At 43.4% G+C, this 27,606-nt stretch overlaps 1 protein-coding gene across 1 annotated transcript in view; it reads left to right on the forward strand.

Moving 5' to 3' along the window:
* The first annotated feature begins 9,204 nt into the window (after window positions 1–9,204).
* Window positions 9,205–27,606, forward strand: part of LOC107295299 (nucleolar transcription factor 1-like) — a 38,295-nt gene continuing 19,893 nt past the window's right edge. Inside the window, exons 1-2 of the mRNA XM_015824608.1 lie at window positions 9,205–9,306; window positions 11,981–12,064. Coding sequence (XP_015680094.1) covers window positions 9,205–9,306; window positions 11,981–12,064 — 186 coding nt within the window. The remainder of the gene's footprint in view (window positions 9,307–11,980; window positions 12,065–27,606) is intronic.

The following is a 27,606-nucleotide window of genomic DNA, read 5'->3' on the forward strand; positions in this document are numbered from 1 at the left end:
TTAAATGTGGGAAAGGAGATCAAAACGCAGGTGTGATAGGAATAATTAGGTCACAGGCTAATTGGTTGGGGCCAATTACGCGTTCTAGGAGCCGGGCGCAGATGTCAAACAACCTTACTTAAGGCACACCCATAGACTGGCTTGTTAACCCTGATGATGCTGGGAGCTCCCAGCGAAAGCTTGGTTTTAAATTAAAGTTATAAACTTTTTACTCTCCTGGTGATCGTGAGTTTTTACCTGTTATATATATATCCGAAATTACTTTTATATTTATTTATTTATTTATTTATTTAACGTTAAAAAAAATTGCAAATAGAGTTATACCTTTCCTTATTCCACTATTATATGGTATAATTTATAATACTCTTAACACCTCTTATATATATTTCTATAACACTACACACAATACATATACATATATTATTCTCTAAGTATTATCACCACTCTTAATTTCATTCACTATCACTCTTATTTGAATAATCACCTGTCTCTATATTTCTTTACTATACTATAATTACTTTCTCACTTCTATTTAATTCAATTACTCAATTATGCTTATTTCTATTCGTTAATACAATTCATTTACTTCATTCCTTTTAACACATTGCCTGACGCCCCTTTCTACTTGTAGCTTAGTTACTGCTTGTATACGGGTGCTACAATATTGCATCAGCCTTTTTTCTCTGTCTCAATTTAATGTATCCACCGATCCACCAAATGTCACCTCTTATTTCTTCTTCTATATATCCAATATTTCCAAAACATCCACTCGTCACTTTACCCATATATATGTCAGTTAAAGTCCAAATTTCAATGCTATTTGCTCTTCAAAAATAAGTTCCACTAAGTAGTATTAAATTTCTCCATTGTCTCACTTTACCTTTTAATCCTTATGTTAATTTTTTGAAAGTCTCTTAATCACCCTTTGTTACCTCCGGCCGTCCTTTCTCCAGTCCTTTCTCTAGTTTCAATCTCTACTTCTTGCAGCTCTTAAATTCCAGTTCTATTTTTCACTTCCCTCTCAGACTGCCGCCATCGCTCCAGGCCGGCCTAAGAGACCGGCTTCTTCTCCGCCAATTTTAAAAGTGCTCCTCCTGTCTGCTCAGGTGTTTGCTTTCCACCCAGCTTGTCTGAAGCTTCCTCTTTAGTTTACCAATCTCTCTGGGATCGGCAAAGCCCTTGCTCTTAGCGAGGATTTTTCGGAATTTAGGAACAGAGGTCTGTTCCTTCACCCGCTCCACGATGACGTCACAGCCGGAAGACTGGGATATGTATTTTAAGTAGTATATTATTTTCTTATTTTTTCTCCCTTTTTTCTCCTTTTTTTTCTTTTTTTCTTTTTCTCTCTCAAGTCTTTTCTTTTTCTATGTCTTTCTTTTATGTCTTTTTCTTACTTATTTTTTAAGACATGATAATAGATTTAAATACTTTAAAGTAATTAAATCTGGGAAAATTTTAACCAGTAGAAATGTTTTGAACATTGTAAGGAAAATAAATTTAAACAAGAATTGTAAACAGGATTTAAGACGAGGCAACCAAGATGACCAGATAGAAAAGAAGCATGATATTGATGTGATTATTATTGGTGGAAATTTTAGAAAAATCTTTATATTTAATTGTTACATATGAAATTAATAAGAATTGTATTAATTTAAGGTTGCAAAGAGAATATTATTGGAAGAAGAGAAAATCAAGCAAAGCCATTATGTGGATTTTGGAATATAGAAACTAACCGTTAGTGATTACTTTGTAAATATAAACCCAGACAACACGCTGTTTACCAAATACCAAGGTGTTTATGTGAAAAAATCAATAAAATATATTTTAAAAAAATAAAATAAAGACCTCAAAGGTCTCTTCCAACTCTCTTATTCTTTGAGAGAAGCGCTGCCAACCTCTCCCCCTCCCGTCGTCCCTTCCTGGGCACAGAGAAAGGGAGGAAGGGAAGGAAGGAGATGGGAATGAAAAGGAGGGAGGCAAGGAAGGAGGGGAGGAAGGAAGGAAGGAGATTGGAATAAGAGGGAGGGAGGGTCTGAGGGAAGTCCTGCCTTAGCACTTGGCCACCAGCAGCCCTGCTGCCCTTTTGCCATCCCCTTGGTGGTCTCCCATCCTATTGCTGAGGATGCTTTGGTTACAAAGCCAGGTCTCCTCGCATGGAGAGGGAGTGGGCCTCCTTCTGACCCACGCACTTTGCCCTCCTGCACCCACCATGAACAACCTGGCCAAGAAGAGCGAGCACAACAGCAGTGGACCATGCCCCGGTGCTTGCCCCGGTCCCACCCCCCCTCCGTTGGAGACCCTCGGATCCGCCTCAGTCCTGCCCAGGCCCGCACAGGTGCCCCTGACGCGACTGATGTCAAGCTGGCCACGCCCACCCAGTAGGCCACACCCATGCCAGCCACACCCATCCAGTAGGCCACACCCATGCCGGCCACGCCTCCCCCCCAAGGGCAACCACAATGCAGCTGCAGCCCTCAATGACACCCCTGGCATAGATGTACTTTTTTGGAAATGAAAGGGAAGAAGAAATTTCACTTCAGTAAAACAAAGAAAAATAATTGTCTCATTGGCAGGATAATTATTATAATCTTTCTACTATTACTAGTTCTTGCTTAAAGCTGCATAAATATTCACAAAATGAAGACCCCACTTGCCAAGTGAACCTATGCTGATCCTGAGTTAAAACGCCTTATAAATCAGATCAGATAGATAAACTCAATAGGAATAATTTCATAACAAAAACATTTAATTAGAAAGATTACTTGCATTCATGACGGTTGCCTCTGATAATACATCTCTGTCCATTCCTATAGGTGAAAGAATGATGCTCTCTTCATACCATCTTTATAGCGAAACAGGGTCATCGGGTGACATCTGATGGCCCATGCTTCTCTCAGACAAAGACATTCCAATCTGGCTTGTGTCCAGGAAGTCTCCCAATGCCCTCTAGAAACTCCTCCCACTGACCCATTAACATGGGATGACTGACTAGCTAAACTACATTTCCCATAACCCATCTGTTAAGGAAACAGCACTTAACCCAATAAATGCCAGATATTCTAACATACAGATACATGCTCTAGTTAGGGTTACATAGAGTTATATGAACCAGAACACTCCCCGCTTGGAAATTTGCATTTCCACTACTAACTAACTGAAATAGTAAAACACATAGCATTAAGGCATGTAATACTCATTGTTAACTAACTTGTGACTAAATAGGTAAAATATAGGATCAAACATGCATAACTATAAAATAAAGATCAAACATGCACAATTATAACAAAAATAAGAAAGTGTTACATCAAACAATGCATAAACACTATACATAGTTTTAGGTTTGATCTTCTAGTTCAATCTTCGTCAGCATCGGGACCAAATCGGTGATCAGCCTGGTACAAGAGTCTTTGAGTCACGACCTGACTCACGTGGCTTCACGATCTGGACCTCAGCTTGGCAAACTAGTTCATCAACTGGGTGGGCCCGGTGCGCAAGTCCCATGGGCCAATAGTTCTGATATGCATTCTTGTCTCTCAGTGAGACAAGGTCTTCTTCCTGTAAAAGAAACTGGAACCAAATCTGGAACAGAAAAACTGGAACCCAAAATTTCTCAGGAACAAAGGGAACTGGATTCACAGGATACTCAGGAACCGAAGAACCTGGAAAAACAGGAACAGCTGGATCTGGAAACTCAGGAACAGCTGGAACTGAAGAATCAGAATCAGGAACATCTGGAACTGAAGAATCAGGAACAACAGCTGGAACTGAAGAATCAGGAACAACAGCTGGTGCAGAAGACTCAGGATACTCAAGAACCGAAGGGTCTGGAACCACCGATGGAGTATTGAAGATGGCTGCTACTGTTGTCATCAGGGTAGTGAGGACTTCATGTGTGGGTGTGGGTGTCTTTAACAACATAGAGTCCATGATTTTGTGGGGTGCACCAATCATGTGCTCCCACGCTTCGCCTATGCACGCTTCGCCCATGTGAGATGCATGGGGAAGGCAATTTTTGGCCTTCAGACATTTGTCAATCGCTGGATCATGACAAATATCTTCAATGGTCAGTAAGTCCTTGCAGGCTCCTACAAGGCTAATTCTTGGGATGCTAAGACAAGTGATCAAGACGATCAAAACTATGCCTAATCTCAGGTGCTTCCGCTTAGACGGGTTTGAAGCGGATTGGTTGACGTTTACTGGGTGCCTGAGGTTGAAGGTTGGCACGTTGATCTGAAGCTGGAAGTACGTAGCGTTTTGGTCTCTGTGGCATCTGTCTGTTTGGACAGGCCAAGAACTCAGGACTTTCTAGCCAGATCAATTCTGTTAACTGTGTCACAAAGTTCTTATTTGTTGGCACATGTTGCCATTGTTCAGGGCTTAAAGATGTTTCAATCTTTTTTACTTTGTTGTCTACATAGACGTAGAAGTGTCTGCTTTGTTTGCAGATGTAGCTTGACATCACCTTGCTGTCTGCGTAGAAGGTGGTAGACTGTAGTTCAAGGCACAACGTCTTCGCTGTCAAGTTGGTGAGCTTTACAGCCAAAATGGTACCACATAGCTCTAACCTTGGTACGGTGTGGCTTTCTTGTATTGTTAGTCTCACTTTTCCAAAGAAGACACCGAGACTGCAGCTCTCCCCGCTGTAGACTCTGATGTATTTTATGGTTGCAGTCAAAATGACGTACGTGTGGCTCTCCCCGCTGTAGACTGTGACGCATTTTAAGGTGCATTTGCCTTCGTTGGCACATCTAAGGAAGCGTACAATTCTTTCTTTTTGCCCTGTGGCAGGTGAGCTGGAAACATACGTGCGCTGCACTTGCATACTCTGGAGACATCTTGGGAGTACACTCCATGACTCCCAGTTTTGTTTCTGTTCTGGCAGACGCGGCTTATCCCAGTGTGTGGTGTTCAGGGAGAACGCCCGTAGCTGCAGACGTTGTTTGTCTTGTTTGTCCTCTATGGACAAAGCTAAGTTGTAATTCTTGCTTGTCTGGAACACTGTTGCTTCCAAAACAGGTTTGGTTGTCACAAGCGTGCAGTGTTCTAGGTGTGGTTTTAGGTGAGGTGCTGTTCCATTACTGGGAAGTTAGTATAGCTAAGCCCGCCTTTTTCGACCTCTTCGACCTCCCGAGTGAACTGAAGCATTTTGCAATAAATACGTGCACAGTACCAATGCGCACGGCGGGGAGGAAAATCACTGGTCTACGCATAGAAGTGATAGATGGAAGTTCACATTTCCGGTTACCATCAGTGTTAGAATGGGAGACCTTACCAGATGTTCGCAGCGAAATCTCAACACCAGAGGCGGCAAGAAAAATACCTCACTTAGCACACATAGCCTATTTAATCCCCCCTCTAGATCCTGAAGCTGAAATCCTACTCATGGTGGGAAGAGACGCCCCTGAGTCCATTGGCTCTGATTTATTTATTTATTTATTTATTTATTTCTTGTATTTCTACCCCGCCCTTCTCCCTGCGGACTCAGGGCGGCTTACAACCATTTAAAAACAAATACTTGGATACAAAAATACAAAATTTAAAATATTAATTAAAATGAAATATTATTCTAAGGCCGAAAATTCGAAATATTTTTTTTTTTAATTATTTTAAAACCAAATTAAAATAACCCTTAGGCCAGTCCTGCTAACTTAAATAGCCATGTCTTGAGGGCGCGGCGGAAGGAGGGGAGATCCGGAATCACCTGGATCTCTGGGGGTAGCTCGTTCCATAGGGTGGGAGCTCCAACAGAGAAGGCCCTCCCCCTGGGGGTCACCAGCCGGCACTGTCTGGCTGACGGCACCCTGAGGAGACCCTCTCTGTGGGAGCGTATCGGCCGATGAGAGGTAATCGGAGGCAGAAGGCGGTCTCGGAGATAACCAGGTCCGATGCCATGGAGCGCTTTGAAGATGATAATCAACACCTTGAAGCGCACCCGGAAAGCCACCGGCAGCCAGTGCAGCTCGCGCAGCAGCGGCGTTATATGGGAGCGACAAGTCACTCCCATCACCGCCCGCGCGGCTGCATTCTGGACTAGCTGGAGCCTCCGGGTGCTCCTCAAGGGGAGCCCCATGTAGAGAGCATTGCAGTAGTCCAGGCGGGAGGTGACAAGAGCGTGGGTGACTGTGCGCAAGGCATCCCGGTCCAGAAAAGGCTGCAACTGGTAAACCAGGCGTACCCGGTAGAACGCCCCCCTGGCCACGGCCGTCAGCTGGTCTTCTAGTGTCAGCCGTGGGTCCAGGAGGACACCCAGATTGCGCACCCTCTCCGAGGGGGCCAAAGTTTCGCCCCCTATAGTCAGCGACGGGGTCAGCTGATCATGCCGGGGCGCCGGCAACCATCACTTCTTTGATGAAAGAATCAAAGGTCCACCAGGAACCCCAGTAGCCATTAAGACGGAACTCGGATGGGCCATAGGAGGGATGGTTTGTGTTGATCAACCGCAAACCCCAACCCAGGTGAGCATCTCAAAAATCTCCATTTGCTGTGGGTCTAGTATGGCGTACATCTTTACGGCCCTTTCAGGTTGCCCGCCGGGGTAGACTTTTGCAAGACAGACGGGTGAGCATGAAGGAGGGCATGGTGAGTCACCGCATATATCTGTGTAGTACATCCCGTACTATTTTGGCTGCTCTTTGGAGTCACTTTGAATCTCCGTTGTCGAAGTCGCTTGTTGTGTCTCCTCAGAGGGCTTCTTAGTTTCTAGATGTAAGGCTGCTGGGTGCTTGTTACTGTCACACAGGTGGCATTTCACCCTGACTGTACAATCCCTGGCCATGTGATCTATAGAGTCACAGCATTTGAAGTATATCCTATGCTCTTTGAGTAGGGCCTTGCGGTCATCTAGGGATTTTTTCCCAAATTCTCTGCAATAGTTTAGAGAGTGTGAAGAATTATGAATTGGACAAGTCAGGCCTCTTTTAGTTGGTCGAGGGTTCGAATGAAAACTCCTCGGTGTTCGTTCGTCTGGAGTCCTCTTTGGACGAGGCGTGATCCCTGTTTTGAACACTGAAACAGTGGTTCTGTCTTTCGTGGCTTGGAAAGAACCTCTGTTAGGGCCGAAGCTGTGACTGGTCCGTTTTGGTGTTGGGAACGAGTCTTTTGTGTTCGCGAAGTTGCTGGCATTACGGCGTAGTTTTGGTTGGTCGGTCACGAATTGAGCAAGGACAGCAAAGGCGGGTGGTACGTCAGGGTCCTGGCTCCTGTGAGTTTCTGATACTTTGGCCCATTCGTCCCTTGATTGCCTTGGTAGTTTTCTAACTATAATCCTTTGCTTCTCGAACTGATCGAGGCAAGTGAGTTTCGGCATGTTGGGCTGCTCACGAACTGAATGTAACATCGAAAGCACGTCTGTGAATTCCAACATCTGGGTGTGGTCGTTGATATTGATGGTAGGGAAGGTGTAAATGCAATCTAAGAGCGAATTCTCTGTCAGTTCGTGCACGCCATACCGCTTGTCGAGCCTTTCCCAAGCCTTGAGAAGGGCGGTGGCTGGGTCGCCTAGGTGGGCTAGTTGAGTGTTCTCTACTAATCGTGCGGATGCTGGTCCCAGCCATGCCTTCATGAGTCCAAGCATTTCGCTTGGTGTTGTCACTTCGTCTTGGATGGCAGCCTGGAACGTAAACTTCCACAATACGTAGTCCTTCCCTGGTTTATCGGAGAATTTGTGCACGCCTTTGGATGCCAGATCTAGTTTACCTCTGTAAAGTCTTGAAGGAGCGTAGCTGGGTGGGGATGGTACATCGCTTCCGGGAGCGGGGGCGTGCACCATGTCTGGCTGGTGCCTTCCTTTGGCATATTGTCCGCTGAGGCCATCTTGCCACGTCGCGTGCGAGGGGCCTTGTTGGCTTGGTCTGAATTCCTCTGCTCTGGCGTTGAGCTGAGGGGACCCGAGTCCTTGCGTGGTCGCTTGTTGGAGGGTTTCTCATCTTTTGGGTGGTACGTGGCTAGTTCCCTGATAGGCTGGCATGGCTGATGGTTGAGGTTCTCCTCTGTGGTCGGTCAGGTCTGGGGGCGGTTCCCCGGTAGACTGCTTCCTGTTGTCTCAATATTGACTCTTTTCTGGCGAGCTCATCTCGGAGCCGTTGCACTTCCTGCTGTGTAACGATTGCCGTTGCAGGTGGGCCCGTCCGGTTGCCATCAGTGGTATGGTTCGGTGGGTTACGTGAAGCCGCAATGGTGGGGAGATCTTGTAGCACTTCCTGCTGAGTAGTTGTTGCCGCTGCAGGTGGACCCATCTGGTTGCCATCAAAGGTATGGTTTAGTGGGTTCAATGGGGCAGCAACGGTGGGAAGATCTTGTGGCCTAGATGTTGCGACGACAACTCTCTGGCTGCTCGGTACATCTGGCTGTTGAGATTCTTCTCTTCGTCTACTCGGTCTTGGTGGGCTCGTGGATAGCTGCGGTCTCACCTGTTCACATTGAAACGCGCTTTGGTTGTCCATGTAGGCCTGCACACGACTGCGCCGTTCTTCGTTCTCCAGTTGTTCCTGATTTGGCGAGAAGATGGTGTGTTGAAGTGTACTCTGAAAGCCTTTTGCTCTTGCGGTTTTGTCTGCTACTTCTCGCTGGCTTCGTATGAACTCAGGCTCGTCTTGAGTGGCTTTCATTTTAGCCTTCCTTATATCTGCTTCAGCGTCTGCGTCAGCCTTTTAGCTACATCAGCTTCTGCATCAGCCTTTCTTTTGGCTGCTTCAGTCTTCCTTTTAGCTGCTTCAGCCTTTCTTTTGGCCTTCATTTGAGTTTCTTCAATTTCCATTGCTTCCAATTCCTTCTTCTTCAGCTGCTCCTCTTGTGCCACGTGAAAGACTGCTTCGGCAGCGTTAGCATCGATGATTGCTTGCTCTGCTTGTGAAATTTGGGATGCTCGGCTATGACGAGAGGATGCTTTTGAATGGCGGGAGGCGCCTGTGACGTGAGATTGTTGTGACACGCTAGAATGCGCCTTGGATACATGGCGAAAGGAAGAGGCTTTTTCAGACACGTGAGATGGAGCCGCATGCGACCGTTGGGATGGTTCATGTGAATGGCGGGAGACTTCAGACTTGGCCCTTTTGACTGGTCTGTCTCTGGTGCGAGGCTCAGGCTCTGGGAGGCGTTGTGGGCTCTCCAGCAGCTTACTGCGCTCCTTGTTTATTAGTTTGAGGCTTTGCATCTCGCTATCGACTCTTGGGTCTCCTAATTGTGCCTGAATGTTTTCGAGACGGCATGCGGAGTCTGTCCATTGTCGGAAAGTGTCTTTCCTATCCTCGTCTAATGCGGGTGCGCATTCGGGATGAAACCTTTCTTCAGACATTTGGTAGAGTTCCTGTAATGCCTCCCAGGCTCTCTCGTGGCGGTCGTAGAGCGACTGCCATCTGTCCATGAGATACGACCGCATGGCCTCTGTAGGCTTTCTTTGTTGCCTCAGGTCATAGGGTACCTGAGACGTCTTTGGCTTCACTGAGGCTTGAGCTTCAGCCTCTGTGTACAGGTCAAGGTTGGCTGTTTGCAGCATTTCTCCTTGACCGGCTGGTTGGGGTGTCTCATCTAGGCTGGTTGGTTGAACCCCTTCATCTAGATCAGTGGGACACTCTGCCATGGCTAGGATAGGTTCAGTACACTTCCTAGCTATTTTGAAGCAAATTTGATGAACTTCTCTCTTTGACCACTAGGGGTCACTGCTTGCAGATCAGCTGCTGGGGTGCTGTCTGTGGGTGGAGGCACCACTGGGTGCGTTCTCCTGCGTTTGTGGGTACTTCAGCGCAATTCACCCTTTCACCACTAGGGGTCACTTCCTGCGGGTCAGCTACCAGGGTGCTCTTCCTTCGAGGTTCACCCTTTGTCCACTAGAGGGCTTTCTCTGGGCGTGATTAAAGGCTTGCGTGTAGTTCTTCCTTTAACCACTAGGGGGCGTCTGAAGAAAGGCCAGCCAAATCTCCTCCTATTACCATGTTACTGCTAGTGGCCACCGAGAGAATGTAGAGCTTTCACTAGCTCTTACAAACTCCCGCCTGGTCGTTAGGTTGCAGGCTGGAACTACTTGGTCATCAGCTCTGTGATAATAAGCAAGGATAATTGCTGCCTGTTCTTCTCCTTAATTTCCCTCAAGCTGGAACTTCTGGGTCATCAGCTTGAGTGAGTGGTTACTTTAGGTGAAGTTCACTCTGTGCCCTTTAGGGGGTGTAGGTAGCTTGGGATGAATTTAGATAACTTGCTCTTTAACTATCAGATTCACTCTGCATAGTTAGAAGTGTGTGCAGCAAAGTACCTTCTTTCCCCTCTTGGGGGTGCTCTTAACTTGGCTTGGTATAAGCCCGCTATGTACTGAATTAATTATCAAGTTGTTGTAATCCCACATGGAAATTGCAAGAAAATTGCATAAGGAAGGTGTCACGTACAAATTGGCCACCAGGGGATGCTACTGCATTGCTATTGGAACCTCTGAACACTTTTCCATTGACTTAGTTGAAATTCCAAGCATTCCAAAGGGAGGGGTTTTTTAGCTTCTTTCACCAGTGCTGAGTTAGCTGACAAGATTAAACCTGATCACTTCCTTTGGCAAATTAGCTGCTCACAGAATTCAAGAAAGCACGTTCTTGGTAGCAAGCTGTTTGAACAAATACATCTTTCCATTGGGTTTAGCTACATAGGCAGTAATCTCTGTGATTGCTTCCAAGCAAACAAACGCTCCTCTCATCAATGCTGGGTTACTATTACAACAAATGGTTTTATTGTTATGGCATCTGGGGCCAGAAGGGGAAAATGGCTTTGCAAAAGGGAATCAGCCTTCCTTGGCTAGCAAACTCATGAAGAAGAAACAGATATGTTGTTGCTTTGTTACTCTTCAAGCATAAACACTCAACATATTTCTAGACACTTAAATTTCAAATCCTTGATTTGCATTAGGCAGGCTGAGAGAGAGAGACTTCCCCTTTGAAGGCAGTGAAGAGTTAATTGCCTGCCTTTGGCTGGTGGTGACAGAAAGGAGGTGAGAAGGGGGGTTGAATCGCCCGTTCTGAACGTTAAACAAAAGGCAACAGAAGTTTTGATATGCTTTGAATTTGTCATCAGGTTTGCAGAAAATGCAGTTTTTAAACATGCAAGAAGTTCTGGCAATGATGCAGTAGGCAGAAACGCTTTGAGAGTTAGGCTGCACCCAATATTAACTTTTCCTTTTCTGCTTTAAACGTTGGCTGGCAGATAGAAATACTGGCAATTTAGCACAAATATAAAACGTTTACAGTCTTTTACTTTTCTTTAGTTCAGAGTCAATGCGAAGATACTTGAATTTATTTTGCAGGCGTTTAGTGGGAGATTAGCCCCATCAAATTACTGTTGCAGGCGATTGAAGGAATTTAGCCACATCAAATTACTATTTGCCTTTATAAAGCTGATATGAACTCTGAGCATTCTTTCACTATGCTGATCCTGAGTTAAAACGCCTTATAAATCAGATCAGATAGATAAACTCAATAGGAATAATTTCATAACAAAAACATATTTAATCAGAAAGATTACTTGCATTCATGACGGTTGCCTCTGATAATAGATCTCTGTCTATTCCTATAGGTGAAAGAATGATGCTCTCTTCATACCATCTTTATAGCGAAACAGGGTCATCGGGTGACATCTGATGGCCCATGCTTCTCTCAGACAAAGACATTCCAATCTGGCTTGTGTCCAGGAAGTCTCCCAATGCCCTCTAGAAACTCCTCCCACTGACCCATTAACATGGGATGACTGACTAGCTAAACTACATTTCCCATAACCCATCTCTTAAGGAAACAGCACTTAACCCAATAAATGCCAGATATTCTAACATACAAATACTGTACATGCTCTAGTTAGGGTTACATAGAGTTATACGATCCAGAACAGAACCATTCAGCCCTATTTTTTTTAATGTATCAGTTTAAATTAGCAACTTTCAAAATAATCACAGCACTTTTCTCTTGTCCTCTCTCTCTTCCTACTTGATGACAACTATTTTTTATTCTTACAGGTGAGAAAGTTCCGGACCCTGACAGAATTGATCATGGATGCTGAAGAACATGTGAAAAACCCATACAAAGGCAAAAAACTGAAGGTAGGTGTTGGCTTTGAGGAGGATATGGTCAGCGAAAGAACTTTCTCTTAAATCAAGTTGTTGCTTTTGCCCAAATGGCACAAAATTTTGATATGTAACTCCAGTATTTCTTAAGACTCAGATGTGCTTCCATTTTCTTTTTTCTGGTTATTTTTTAGTAATGGATTACAGGGAGTCATAATTGGTAACATGGATTTACACATAACTTTCTCAGCAGAGCATATTTACTTGTAATATTTATACCTCATCTACCCTCCAGGGGCTCAGGGTGGTTACATGATACTCCTTCCTCCACCACAGCTCTGTGTGTCAGTTTGGGCTGACAGATAGTAACTGACTCAGAGTCACACAGTCAACTTTCTAGGCATCCTGGGTCCTCATCAAACGGGTCTACGACGACTCACTGCAGCCAGGTGGGCATGACCCGGTAGGTGTGCCCATCTGACTGCTGCCAGGTGGGCATGGGTGAGTGGGCGTGGCTGGGTCGACGCGAAGGATTAGGTGCAGCCCATTCGGGGCGGATGATTCAGGGCGATTGGGTGGGCGTGGCCAAGTGGACGCAACCACGTCGGTGTGGCTGGCTAGGGGGTGCTGGGTGGGTGTGGCCAAGTAGGTGCAGAACAAGTTGCCACGGGCAACTGGAGGTGGAGCCAACTCGGTACCCCACCAAAACAAAAATCACCCGGGGACGTGCTGGCAAACAGGAAGCAGGGAAGCGGCAAAATTTGAAAGGCAAAGGATGGATTTCCCCCTCCCCCTTTAGAGAAAGGCTCATTTTTTCTTGCTGCTTCCTGAGCAGAGATTGCTATCTTTGGCAGGGAAGGGGGGGTTGGATTCCCACCCCCCCCAATTTGGTGAAATTTTGCTCTGCTACCTCTGGCAGGAAAAGGAGGGTCTGGATTCCCACCCCCCCCAATTTGGTGAAAGGGAGCATTTTTGCTCTACTATCTCTGGAAGGGAAGGGAGGGGCTGGATTCTCCCCCCTCCCAATTTGGTGAAATTTTGCTCTGCTACCTCTGGCAGGGAAAGGAGGGGCTGGATTCCCCCCCTCCCAATTTGGTGAAACTGAGCATTTTTGCTCTGCTATTTCTGGCTGGGAAGGGAGGGGCTGGATTCCTCCCCCAATTTCGTGAAATTTTACTCTGCTATCTGGCAGGGAAGGGAGTGGCTGGATCCCCCCCCCCAATTTGGTGAAACAAAGCATTTTTTCTCTGCTATCTCTGGCAGGGAAGGGAGTGGCTGGATTCCCCCCCAATTTGCTGAAATTTTGCTCTGCTATCTCTGGCAGCGAAGGAAGGGGCTGGATTCCCCCCCCCCTCTCCAGTTTGGTCAATTGCAGCATTTTTGCTTTGCTATCTCTGGCAGGGAAGGGAGGGGCTGGATTCTTCCCCCCCCATTGGGTGAAATGCAGCATTTTTGCTCTGCTATCTCTGGCAGGGAAGGGAGGGGCTGGATTCCCACCCCCCCAATTTGCTGAAATTTTGTTCTGCTATCTCTGGCAGGGAAGGGAGGGGCTGGCTTCTCCCCCCCCCAATTTGGTGAAATGCAGCATTTTTGCTCTGCTATCTCTGGCAGGGAAGGGAGGGTCTGAATTCCTCCCCTCCCCCCAATTTGTTGAAACGGAGCATTTTTTCTCTGCTATCTGGCAGGGAAGGGAGGGGCTGGATTCCTGCCCCTCCAGTTTGGTGAAACGGAGCACTTTTGCTCTGCTATCTGGCAGGGAAGGGAGGGGCTGGATTTCCCCCCAATTTGGTGAAATTTTACTCTGCTATCTGCAGGGAACGGGAGGGTCTGGATTCACCCCCCCCCCCCCAATTTGGTAAAATGGAGTATTTTTGCTCTGCTATCTCTGGCAGGGAAGGGAGGGGCTGGATTCCCCCCCAATTGGATTCAAAATTGGGAAAGGAGTCCGGCAAGGCTGTATTTTGTCGCCCTGCCTATTTAACTTTTATGCAGAGCACATCATGAGAAAGGCAGGGCTAGATGAATCGAAAGTTGGAATTAAGATTGCCGGGAGAAATATCAACAACCTAAGATGTGCAGATGATACCACTCTAATGGCAGAAATTGAAGAGGAACTAAAGAGCCTCTTGATGCGGGTGAAGAAGGAGAGTGCAAAAGTTGGCTTGAAACTCAACATTAAGAAAACCAAGATCATGCCATCCTGCCCTCTCATTTCCTGGCAAATAGTTGGGGAAGAAATGAAGGTAGTGACAGATTTTATCTTCCTGGGCTCCAAGATCACCACACATGGGGACTGCAGCCAAGAAATTAAAAGACGCTTGCTCCTGGGGAGGAAAGCTATGGCAAATCTAGACAGCGTACTAAAAAGCAGAGACATCACCCTGCCAACAAAAGAACGTATAGTCAAGGCCATGGTTTTCCCAGTTGCAATGTATGGCTGTGAAATTTGGACCATAAGAAAGGCTGAGCGCAAAAGAATTGAGGCCTTTGAACTATGGTGCTGGAGAAGACTCCTGCGAGTCCCCTGGACTGCAAGGCGATCAAACCGGTCAGCCCTAGAGGAGATCAACCCTGACTGCTCTTTAGAAGGCCAGATCCTGAAGTTGAAACTCAAGTACTTGTGGCCACCTAATGAGAAGGAAGGACTCACTGGAGAAGAGCCTAATGCTGGGAAAGATTGAGGGCAATAGAAGAAGGGGACAACAGAGAATGAGGTGGCTGGATGGAGTCACTGAAGCAGTAGGCGTGAGCTTAAATGGACTCCAGAAGATGGTAGAGGACAGGAAGGCCTGGAGGAACATTGTCCATGGGGTCGTGATGGGTCGGACACGACTTCACAACTAACAACAACAATCTGGCAGGGAAGGGAGGGGCTGGATCCCACCCCAATTTGGTGAAATGGAGCATTTTTGCTCTGCTATCTCTGGCAGGGAAGACGGGCTGGATTCACCCCCTCCAATTTGGTGAAACAGAACATTTTTCCTTTGCTATCTCTGGCAGGGAAGGGAGTGGCTGGATTCCTCCCCCCCAATTTGGTGAAATGCAGCATTTTTGCTCTGCTATCTCTTGCAGGGAAAGGAGGCGCTGGATTTCCCCCCCCCAATTTGGTGAAATCGATCATTTTTTCTCTGCTATCTGGCAGTGAAGGGAGGGGCTGGATTTCCCCCCCCCCCTCCAATTTGGTGAAAGAGAATTTTTGCTCTGCTATCTCTGGCAGGGAAGAGAGGGGCTGGATCCTTCCCCCTCCCAATTTGTTGAAACGGAGCATTTTTGCTCTGCTATCTCTGGCAGGGAAAGAAGGGGTTGGATTCCCCCCCCCCAATTTGTTGAAACGGAGCATTTTTGCTCTGCTATGTCTGGTAGGGAAGGGAGGGGCTGGATCCCCCCCAATTTGGTGAAATTTTACTCTGCTATCTGGCAAGGAAGAAAGGGGCTGGATTCCCCCCCTCCAATTTGGTGAAATCGATCATTTTTGCTCTGGTATCTGGCAGGGAAGGGAGGGGCTGCATTCCCCCCACTCCAATTTGGTGAAACGGAGCATTTTTGCTCTACTATCTCTGGCAGGGAAGGGAAGGGCTGGATTCTTCCCCCTCCCAATTTGGTAAAAACGGAGCATTTTTGCTCTGCTATCTCTGGCAGGAAAGGAGGGGCTGGATCCCACCCGAATTTGGTGAAATTTTACTCTGCTGTCTGGCAGGGAAGAGAGGGGCTGCATCCCCCCCCAATTTGATGAAATTTTCTCCTCTCTGTTTCACCAAATTGGGGGGGAATCCAGCCCCTCCCTTCCCTGCCAGATAGCAGAGCAAAAATGCTCCGTTTCACCAAATTGTGGGGGTGGGATCCAGCCCCTCCCCTCCTTGCCAGAGATAGCAGGGCAAAAGTGCTCTGTTCACCTAATTGGGGGAGGAATCCTTCCCTGCCAGAGATAGCAATCTCTGCTCAGGAAGCAGCAAGCAAAAAGGAGCCTTTCTCTAAAGGGGGAGGGGGAAATCCACCCTTTGCCTTTCAAATTTTGCCCGTTCCCTGCTTCCTGTTTGCCAGCACGTCCCCGGGTGATTTTTGTTTTGGCGGGGTGCTGAGTTGGCTCCACCTCCAGTTGCCCACGGCGACTTTTTCTGTACCTACATGGCCACGCCCACCCAGCACCCCCTAGCCAGCCACACCGACGTGATTGCGTCCACTTCGCCACACCCACCCAATCGCCCCAAGTCATCCTCCTCGAATGGGCTGCACCTAATCCTTCGCATTGAACCCAGCCCCGCCCACTCACCCATGCCCACCTGGCGGAACTCAGATGGCCACGTCTACCCTGTCATGCCCACATGGCTGCAGTGAGTCCTCCCATTCCCTCCTCAAACACCTTAACAATTGCATCAGATGTTCCCCTACTGTGGATGTGCACATAGATATATAATTGTATATTTGTGTTTCAAGTGTAAGCTTTGCTAAAAGATATTAAGATCATTCCAATTCATGTGAATAGGAGAAAGTTTAGAAAGTTCCTAAGTATGTGCATAATTCTAAATACCATCTACCAACACAGTAGCTATTTTATATTGATTAAAACAGAAGTATTAAACAATAAGCTATTCATTGTACAGTATTGCTAAAAGTGGATGATGTGAATATTGAGAGTCACAAGTTTATCGGAGGTCACATTGTGACATGAGATAATGCCACTAGCATGTACAATTTTTGAATATAGTTTGTTATCTATGTATTATGGGGCAGGGGCAGGGTTCCATTTATTTCTGAATTAAAGATAGAAGCAAATATACCTTTAATAGACATTGCTCTTAGAGTGTGAAACATTGAAAATGATTCATACCAAAATGTATGCCAAGAAAGAATTGTTACAATTATGTTAACAAGCATGTTACGGTATTTATTAAGACTGATTGAAAGCCAGGATGGCCATGCTTGAATGTAAATCATAAAAAAAACCAATTTCATGGAGCTGGCATTTCCCCCACAATCAGATGCTGTTAGTCTTGTCCCATTATGCACATTAAAATTAGTGAGATCTTTCCTCTTCCTTGTAAGGATTTGCATAGCAAATTACAGTTTATGTCTCTGCATACTCCATTGCTTTGACATTCCATTCTTCTAATCAGTGGATGATGAAGAGAATGTATTTCTGCCGCCTCTATTTGAAATGTAGCTGAACTTGTTCAACATTTTCCTGGTGAAGACATTCAACAGAATAACTTTGCCCTTCATGCCTTGTTTGAAATACAGAATATTATTTTGTGCAGAATTAATAAACATGATGTTGGGTCTCTCTGAGGACAGATAAACCTGGTTTAGGTAATCTCCCTACCCTAGGCCTGCTCATAATGTTTCTTTGTGTGGGTCTTTGCTAACTGAACACTTTACAAATAATTTTTGGATGAAATCTGGATAGGGGAATCTGCCTTCATTCTATGATATATTACAGAAAACCAAAACAAGGAAATTCTTTGTTACTTGTACAGTGGAAGGTGGGCATTAATTGTCTGGACCAGGAAAAAAAGATTTGAATGTGTACAGGCATTCCTTGACTTAAGACCACAACTGGGACAAGAATTTCCATTGCTAAGCAAGGCAGTTATTAAGTGAGTCATGGCCAATTTTACAACCATTTTTGTCATGTTTTTTAAAAGAATCACTCCAGTTAAGTGAATCACATGCTCATTAAGCAAATCCAGCTGCCCCCATTGACTTTGCTTGTCAGAAGCCAGCTGGGATGGTTATGAATGGTGATCACATGAACCTGGGATGCTGCAACCATCATAAATACATGACAGTTGCTAAGTACATTAATTTTGATCACATGGCCATGGGGATGCTGCAATGGTTGTAAGTGCGAGGGCCAGTTGAAAGTCACTTGGTTTTGAAGTGGCTATGTTTTCAGGTGATTTCTTGATAATAATAATAATAATAATAATAATAATAATAATAATAATAATAATAATAATAATAATAATAATAATAATAATAATAATAATAATAATAATAATAATAAAGTTGGAAGGGATCTTGGAGGTCATCTAGTTCAACCCCCTGCTCAGGCAGGAAACCCTATACCATTTCAGACAAAGGGCTGTCCAGTCTCTCCTTAAAAACTTCCAGTGTTGGAGCATTCACAGCTTCTGGAGGCAGGTTGTTCCACTGGTTAATTGTTCTAACTGTCAGGAGGTTTCTCCTTAGTTCTAGGTTGCTTCTCTCCTTGATTAGTTTCCATCCGTTGCTTCTTGTCCTGCCTTCAGGCGCTTTGGAAAATAGCTTCACTCCCTCTTCTTTGTGGCAGCCCCTGAGATATTGGAACACTGCTATCATGTCCCCCCTCGTCCTTCTCTTCATTAAACTAGACATACCCAATTCCAGCAGCCATTCCTTATATGCTTTAGCNCTCTTTCTAGAGTCTCAACATCTTTTTTACATCGTGGTGACCAAAACTGGATGCAGTATTCCAAGTGTGGCCTTACCAAGGCATTGTAAAGTGGTATTAATACTTCACGTGATCTTGATTCTATCCCTCTGTTAATGCAGCCTAGCACTGTGTTGGCCTTTTTGGCAGCTGCAGCACACTGCTGGCTCATATTTAAGTGGTTGTCCACTAGGACTCCGAGGTCACTCTCACAGTTACTACTATTGAGCAAGGAACCCCATATACTATACCTGTACATTTGGTTTTTCTTGCCTAAATGTAGAACCTTACTTTTTTCACCATTGAATTTCATTTTGTTAGATAGAGCCCAGTGTTCAAGTCTGTCCAGATCCTCCTGTATCTTAAGCCTGTCTTCTGGAGTGTTGGCTATTCCTGCCAGCTTGGTGTCGTCTGCAAATTTGATGAGTTCCCCATCTATCCCCTCGTCCAAATCGTTGAAGATGTTGAAGAGCACTGGGCCCAGAACAGAGCCCTGGGGCACCCCACTACACACTTCCCTCCATGTAGATGTGGTTCCATTGAAGACCACACGCTGAGTACTGCCGGTCAGCCAGCTACGGATTCATCTGGTGGTGATGCTGTCTAACCCACATTTTTCTATCTTATCAAGTAGTAGGTTGTGATCTACCTAATCAAATGCCTTACTGAAGTCCAGGTAAATTATATCCACAGCATTCCTCTGATCCACTAATTTTGTCACTTGGTCAAAGAATGCAATAAGATTTGTCTGGCATGATCTGTTTTTGACAAACCCATGTTGGCTTTTAGTAATGACTTTGTTTGCCTCTAGGTGTTCACTGATTCGTTGTTTGATTATCTTTTCCAGAATCTTCCCAGGTATTGAGGTCAGACTGATAGGTCTGTAATTTCCTGGATCCATTTTTTTCCTTTTTTGAAGATGGGAACTACATCAGCTCTTTTCCATTCCTCCGGTAGTTCCCCAGTGCTCCAGGATCTTTGAAAAATATAGTTCAGTGGTTCTGAGATCACATCTGCCAGTTCCTTGAGAACCTTGGGGTGTAATCCATCTGGTCCTGGTGATTTGAACTCGTCTAGGCTGGACAGGTGCTCACTTACCATTTTCTTGCCTATCTTAACTTGTGTTTCTATTCTGTTTCTTATGGCACTATTTTTGATAGGTTGGTCTGTTTTTTCCCTTTGTGTAAAGACAGATGCAAAAAACGAGTTAAATAGTTCTGCTTTCTCCCTGTTGCTTGTCACCTTCTTGCCACTTTCACCCACTAATGGACCAATCATTTCCTTCACTTTTTTCTTGTTTTTTACTTGTTGAAAGAAGCTTTTTTTTGTTATTTTTGACTTTGGTTGCAAGCCTTAGTTCATTTTGAGCCTTAGCTTTCCTTACTTCATCTTTGCAGGCTCAGGCTATTTGCTGATATTCTGACTTAGTTATGTGCCCCTCTTTCCACTTTCTATACTTGTCCTTTTTATCTTTCAATTTATCAGAGAGTTCTTTATGCAGCCATGTTGGTTTCTTTTGAGAGCTGTTATTTTTCCTCTTTGTTGGTATTGTGCTAGACTGGGCTTTTATTATCTCACTTTTCAAAATTTCCCAAGCTTCTTGAGTTGTTTTGTGAGGAATAAAATTTTAGAATATGAGTGAAGCTAAGTGACACGTAAGCTATAAGATTTCCACACGTAAGCCATAGGGTTTCCACACATAAGCTATAGGATTTCCTGGTTCATGTTAAAGTACATATAAGGGAATAGGTGAAGCAAAATGAAACGTTTAGTAGGGGCAGGGATAATGTATTTTGTTTAGGCGATCCTGATAAGATTGTAACCTCTAAAGCCCAGCCAATGAGGCCATAGGGGAGGGACCAAGGCGTCGCGATAGAATGTATAAAGTGTGGATGTCAACGCTGCAAATACTGTATATTCTTGCTTTGACAATATACAAAACTGTCCGGTATTTTTAGGGTTAATGCAGAGCAGAAGAGGGTGGAGGGAAAAGCCCGGGAAAGAGAGAGGAAGGAAACCTTTGACCTTCACACTAATTGGATAACGTGATATATGACAGCTAATTTAGGGAGGGAACATGCTGATAATTTAACTGCTCAGCGGAAGAGAACTTAGATCTTAGCATACCTTCGTTATGCCTGTGCCGACATTTTGTAACAATAAATTACTTTTAGGAAAATCAATGCCTGGAAGTTCTTTGAAGTGTTTCATTAGCCAGAACCATAACATCGTGCTTTTACTGTGAAAAGGGGTGGCTCAAATATTAATTTGGAGTCCACCACACTTTGCAAACCGTTGTATCCAATAAATCTCTGTTTAATTTCAATTTGCTGTATGGTATTATTTAGCGGGCTAGAATTTCTGCCAACAGTTCTGGCGCCCAACGTGGGGCTCTCAACCGGGATCGTTCGTCTGCACCGGATCCGGAAGGTGACGTGGACGGCATGACCTGTCGATTTCGACAGTCTATCTCATCTTGTTGGTAAAGGAGCAGCGGCGCTTTCCTCGGCGAACTCATACAGTTGATATTAGACAGAGATACAACTTGAACCGGTGTGTTGCTGGCTTCCGGGAACTGGGCAACTCCGTGCACGGACCTAGGTGAGTGTTCTGGGGTGGCCAGTATACACTGCCTAGGCAGTCGGTGGGAAGACTGGGTAGAGCTGTGTGAATTTGAGACAGATTGAGAGTGTGTGAGACATCCCAAGTATCAGCGGATAGCAAGACAAAGCGAAAGTGGACCTCTGATAACTCTAGATTCACGCGAGTGCATATCTAGGGGGATCAGGGGGAAGTGAATTAAGGAATATATGTGAAGTCTCAATTAGAATACACGGGGCGGTAAACCAGTATGGGCAACAAAGGGAGTACTCCAGAAAAGAAGTGTTTTAGAAAAATAAGGAAGAACCCTAAACTAAATATAGATAAAGTCCATTAGGAATTTTATTGAGTAATTTGGGAAAACCTCCGTATAATGAAATAATCAGTAAACTAGACTTAACCAAGGAAGATATGGTTAATTTGTGTTGTTTTGTCTGGTGGGAAGATGAAAAAGTAGAGTGGCCTAGATTAGGAACAAATGACTATTTTGTTTGTCAGAATTTATATGAGTATGTGTCAAGGAAAACATGTAGATTGTTAGTCAATGAGTTAGACTATGCTTTAATTTGGAACACATATAAATGGCTCACCTTGACTATGAGTGGCCCTAGCCCTCATAAAACAACCTCAATATATTTACAGGAGGAAAAGAAAAATGAAATAGAGGAAGAGCAGGATGATGAAAAATCCATGAAATATTTACCCCCACCCTATAATCCTAATCCACCCCAACCAACAAATGTACAGATACCTATTCCACCACCCCTACCAGCTCCTGTAACACAATCCCAGGGAGCTGTGGGAGGTGGACCATATAAGGGATTAGTGAAAGAATTAGAACAATTAAAGAAAGATATAAGGAATTTTCCTTTTAAGGATAAACCACTACAGGCTTTTCCTTTAAGGGAGGTACCCAATGGAGTAGATGGCCAAGGACAGGCCCGTATCAGTTTTGTACAAGAGCCTCTAAAGGCATCTGAATTACGTGCCTTTAAGAAAGAAATGAAAAGCATGATAGAGGATCCAATAGGGGTAGCAGAGCAATTAGATTTGTTGTTAGGAGCAAATATATATACATGGGATGAATTGGGAGTGATACAGAGCACGTTATTTACGGCAGAGGAGAGACAGTTAATTCAAATAGCAGCTCATTTGGTCTGGACTAGGGAACATAATCCCCAAGCGCAGGGGGAAATTTTGGCAGATGTAAAGTTTCCTTTAGTAAGACCTAATGGGGATAATAATAATGCTGCAGATAGACAAAACATGGAAGATATGAGAGTATTATTGATAAGAGGAATAAAAGAAGTGTTCCAAAAGCACAGAACATGAGTAAAGCTTTAATGATAGAACAAGAAAAAGAAGAATCTCCAGCTACATTCCTCCAAAGACTGAAAGACGGAATGAGGAAGTATTCTGGAACTGATCCGGATGACCCAGCGAATACTCCTCTGGTTAAAATATAATTTGTGATAAAATCCTGGCCGGATATAAGTAAAAAAACTACAAAAATTGGAGGGATGGCCAGGGAAAAGTATAGATGACTTGGTGAAGGAGGCACAAAAGGTATATGTACAAAGGGATGTAGAGAAAGTTAGGCAACAGAATAAAATGATGGTTGCCACAATAAACCAAGTAATAAAACAAAAAGAGGGAGAAAAGGAGAAGGAAAGTTGGAACCCATGTAAAACTGAGTCAGGAGAAAATAGGTGGGCCCCGGAAGCTAGGGGAATGTATAGAGGACATGTGAAAAGAGGAAGTTATGGAAGAGGACATGGCAACTTTAGAAGAGGAAGTGGACAAAGATATGACTATAATCAAGAAAGGACTTGTTTTCAATGTGGCATGAGAGGCCATTTCAAAAAGGACTGTCCCCGTCTCAAGAAAGAACAACAAATCTACAAAATGACAGAGGAGGAGAAAGAGCATTTGTACTAGGGGCGTCAGGGGCCTGACTTACAATCCCACCGGGAGCCCTTGATAAACTTAAGGGTGGGGCCACACAAAGAAGAAATGATATTTTTAGTAGACACTGGAGCAGCACGCACCTCTGTGTCTGTTTTATGTCCTGGATTACAGTTAAATGATAACAGTATAAAGGTGAGAGGAGTAAAGCATTTTAGTTCAGCCACTATATGTACCAGAGGCAGGAATAAATTTATTAGGAAGGGATGCTTTAGCTTTATTTGGAATGACCATACAATTCAATTCTAGTGAAATAAAAATTAGAAAATTGACAATAGAAGATGAAAAAGATATTAATGAGGAAGTCTGGGTAAAAGAAGGAAATAGGGGAGGATTACAAATACCCCCTTTAAAAATTGAATTAAAACACCCAGAAGAAATAATAAAGCAAAAACAATATCCTTTGTCAATGGAAGGTCGAAGAGGACTTCAGCCTGTAATAGATACTTTGGTGAAAGATGGATTGTTGGAATCTACTATGTCCCCATATAATACACCTGTATTACCGGTAAAGAAGCCTGATGGCTCTTATCGCCTGGTTCAGGATTTAAGATTATTGAACAAAATAGTTAAAACTAGACATCCCGTGGTTCCAAATCCTTACACTTTGATGGGACACATACCAGTTGAACACCAGTGGTTTAGTGTAATAGACTTGAAGGATGCATTTTGGGCTTGCCCCTTAGCAGAAGAATCAAGAGCTCTATTTGCCTTTGAGTGGGAGCATCCAGAAACAGGAAGAAAGCAACAATATCAGTGGACAGTGTTACCACAAGGATTCACTGAATCCCCAAATTTGTTTGGACAAGTATTAGAACAGGTCTTAGAAAAATTTAGTCTATTACCAGACACATATATGATACAATATGTGGATGACTTGTTAATTTCAGGAAAGAAACAAAACCAAGTTAAGAATGTGACTGACCTGTTACTAAACTTTTTAGGGCAACAAGGATTGAGAGTGTCAAAGAAGAAATTACAATATGTGGAAAAAGAAGTGAAATACTTTGGACATTTGATTAGTAAAGGAAGCAGAAAAATTACTGAAGATAGAATAAGTGGTATAGTTCAACAAACACTACCAAAAACAAAAAAAAAAGATTTAAGAAAGTTTTTGGGGCTAGTGGGATATTGCAGACTATGGATAGATAACTATGCTGGGATGACTAAAAAATTGTATGCTAAACTAACAGAAGATGAACCATGGATGTTAGCATGGGAACCTAAAGAGAAAGAAGATTGGGAAAAGCTAAAAACAACATTGGTAAAAGCTCCAGTATTAAGTTTACCAAATTTAGATAAACCATTTCATTTGTTTGTGAATGCTGAAAGCGGAGTTGCCTTTGGAGTTTTGACACAGAGTTGGGCAGGGCAACGTAAACCAGTGGCATTTTTATCAAAAATAATGGACCCCATCATACGGGGGTGGCCAATCTGCATTCAAGCTATTGCTGCTACTGCACTGTTAGTCCAGAAAAGCACAAAATTAACCTTTGGGGGTGCACTAGTAGTAAGTACCCCGCATCAAGTAAGATCAATTTTACAACAAAAAGCCAGTAGATGGCTAACTGATTCAAGGATCTTAAAATATGAAGCTATTCTGTTGGAACAAAGTGATTTAATATTAACCACGGATCACAATACTAATCCTGCTCAATTTTTGTCCAACCTACCCTTGGAAAAGGAGATGGAACCAGAACACTTTTGCTCAGAAGTAATAGATTTACAAACAGAGATTAGGCCTGATTTGCAAGAAGCCCCATTGGACAATGCTAAGGAACTTTTTATCGATGGATCCTCTAGAGTAGAGGCAGGATGCAGGAAAAATGGCTATGCTATCATAGATGGGAACAGTAAAAGTTTAATGCAATCTGACAGTTTTCCGACAAATTGGTCAGCTCAAACTTGTGAACTGTATGCTTTAAATCAAGCCCTTGCTTTATTAGAAGGGACAGTAGGAAATGTATATACTGATTCTAAATATGCCTTTGGAGTAGTACATACATTTGGGGAAATTTGGCAAGACAGAGGACTGATTAACAGTAAGGGAAAATAATTAGCTCATGAACGTTTGATTATTGAAATTTTAAAATCTTTACAAAAACCCAAAAGAATAGCTGTGAAACATGTAAATGCACATCAAAAAGGAAATTCATTTGAGATAATTGGGAATCAACTTGCGGATGAAGAAGCAAAGAAGGCTGCAAACATAACAAAATGTTATGCGTTAATCCCGGAGATCAAAATCAATATACCATTACCATTGTTTAATGAAAAGGAATTGATAAAGATTCAACAAGTGGGAGGACAAAGGGGAGAAAAAGGTGAATGGTACTTACCAGACGGTAGAAAAATTATCAACAAGGAAATTGCTAGGAAACTGTTGTGCCATTTACATGAAGGAAGTCATTGGGGAACACAACCTTTAGTAGACACAATTTTGAAAGTTTACGCTTGTTTTGGTATTTATACTATTGCCGCCCAAATCACTGAAGGATGTTTAATTTGTAAAAAGGTGAATAAACAAGCACTGAGAAAATAGCCTATAGGAGGGAGACCTCCACCATTTCGTCCATTTCAATGTATACAGATAGATTATACTGAACTACCTAAAGTAGGACGCTATAAGTACTTGCTAGTAATAATAGATCATTTGACTGGATGGATCGAGACTTATCCTGTATTAAATGCTAATGTGAAAAATGCAACTAGAATATTGCTGGAACAAATTATACCAAGGTATGGTTTGATAACCCAAATAGATAGTGATCAGGGAAGTCATTTTACAGGAAAAATATTACAAAATATAATGGAAAGTTTGGGCATTGCTTGGAAATTTCATACTCCTTGGCATCCGCCTTCTAGTGGTAAGGTAGAACAAGCTAATGCTCGCCTAAAATTAGGACTTAAGTAAAATGATGATGGAAACTCAAATGACTTGGATAAAATGTTTACCTTTAGTATTGTTGCGAATAAGAACACAACCACGGAAAGATTTAAGATTGTCTCCATATGAATTATTGTATGGTGTATCATTTATGCCTGGAAACATTTGCATGGACTCTTAGTAACAAGGGATAAAGTAATAAGACATTATGTACATAAACTGTCGCAGTATCTTGATCATTGCAGGAAACAAGGCTTGTTGATCCAAACACCCCCTTTGGAATTTCCTGTCCACAAGTTTGAGGTGGGACAGTGGATCTTGATCCGAATGTGGAAGGAGGAGAAACTGCAACCTAAGTGGGAAGGACCATTCCAGGTGTTGCTGACCTCTGAAACTGCAGTTCGGACGAAAGAAAAAGGGTGGACTCATTATACACGAGTGAAGGGACCAGTAGCTGAACCAAAAGGACAGTGGACCTGTGTTCCGGGTGACGACTCGTTTAAATTGACACTTCGTAAAATTCCTGTTTAAATGTGTTGGTACTGTGACTGTAAATGCCATGTTGATTGTTGTTGTTGTTTCCATTGTATTGACTGTGTAAGATGTACTGGATGTGAAGAACATTTTGGACCATGTGATATAGTACTCATTGAAAAGAAATTGAAACCTTTTGAGGAATATACTGAGATATTGACCGGAGTGGTAAGATATACTTTAAAAGATACTCCTTCAATTCAACTAGTCCAGGAAGAACAACGAGAAGCCTTTAGAAAATATCTCAATTTAGATATAGAGGAAGAGTGGAAGAGTGATTAAAATGCAAATCCTTAGTGTTGTATACTTGTCCATGGTTATCTATCTCTCCCTCTCTAGAGAACGATATAGGAGAGCAACAAAAACAGAAGGATGTGAAGCCTGCATTACCAACGCCACCAAAGGGAACGCAGTAATCAAAACCTTGGTATATCATACCCAAGCACCTAAGGGATGTATATTTCAATCTACGTGTCAATTAAATAAAACACAATATTCAGTTTGTAAGGGAGAAGACAAAAAGATACACTGTTATGATCCAACAATACCAACATATTTGAATTTCAGTATATATGTGGGTTTAGCTAAAGTAGGAGTGAGACAGAGCCCTGAAGGTGAAGGAAGATTAATATATGTTAATTCTACTAAAATATTGGAAAAGGGGACAGAAAAGGCTTTAATACAATTTGATGCATGTACAATATTAAGTTTATCTCCCCTCGCCACAAAGTGTGGGGACTCTAGTTGGATCTCAGCATATAAACAAAATCATAAATATATATGTTCCACTAATTTGAACTTTGCAAATGGGAACTCCAATCAATGGTTACCTTGTGCGGCATCTATTAAATGTTCAGGGTGGAGTTGTGTGTGTGATTACACTGGAGGAGTTTATCTAGGATGTAATGGTATTACCCAATTTAAAAGTATATATGGAACTAATACGATGGAGTTGGAAATCACTAAGAACCATTCTGAGGTAGTAATAATAATAATAATAATAATAATAATAATAATTTAATTTGTACCCCGCCCTTCTCCTCACCGGACTCAGGGCGGCTAACAGCCTTATAAAACCACAGTACAATAAATATCATTAAAACCAAATTAAAAGAAAATATTTGAAAAGGCCAATCGTTAAAATTACCCTTAAAATTACCCTTAAAAACCCCACTAAAATTC

The sequence above is a fragment of the Protobothrops mucrosquamatus genome, unplaced genomic scaffold (genome assembly GCF_001527695.2).
Source record: "Protobothrops mucrosquamatus isolate PMUCROS unplaced genomic scaffold, P.Mucros_1.0 scaffold2291, whole genome shotgun sequence".
Taxonomy (NCBI): Eukaryota; Metazoa; Chordata; class Lepidosauria; order Squamata; family Viperidae; genus Protobothrops; species Protobothrops mucrosquamatus.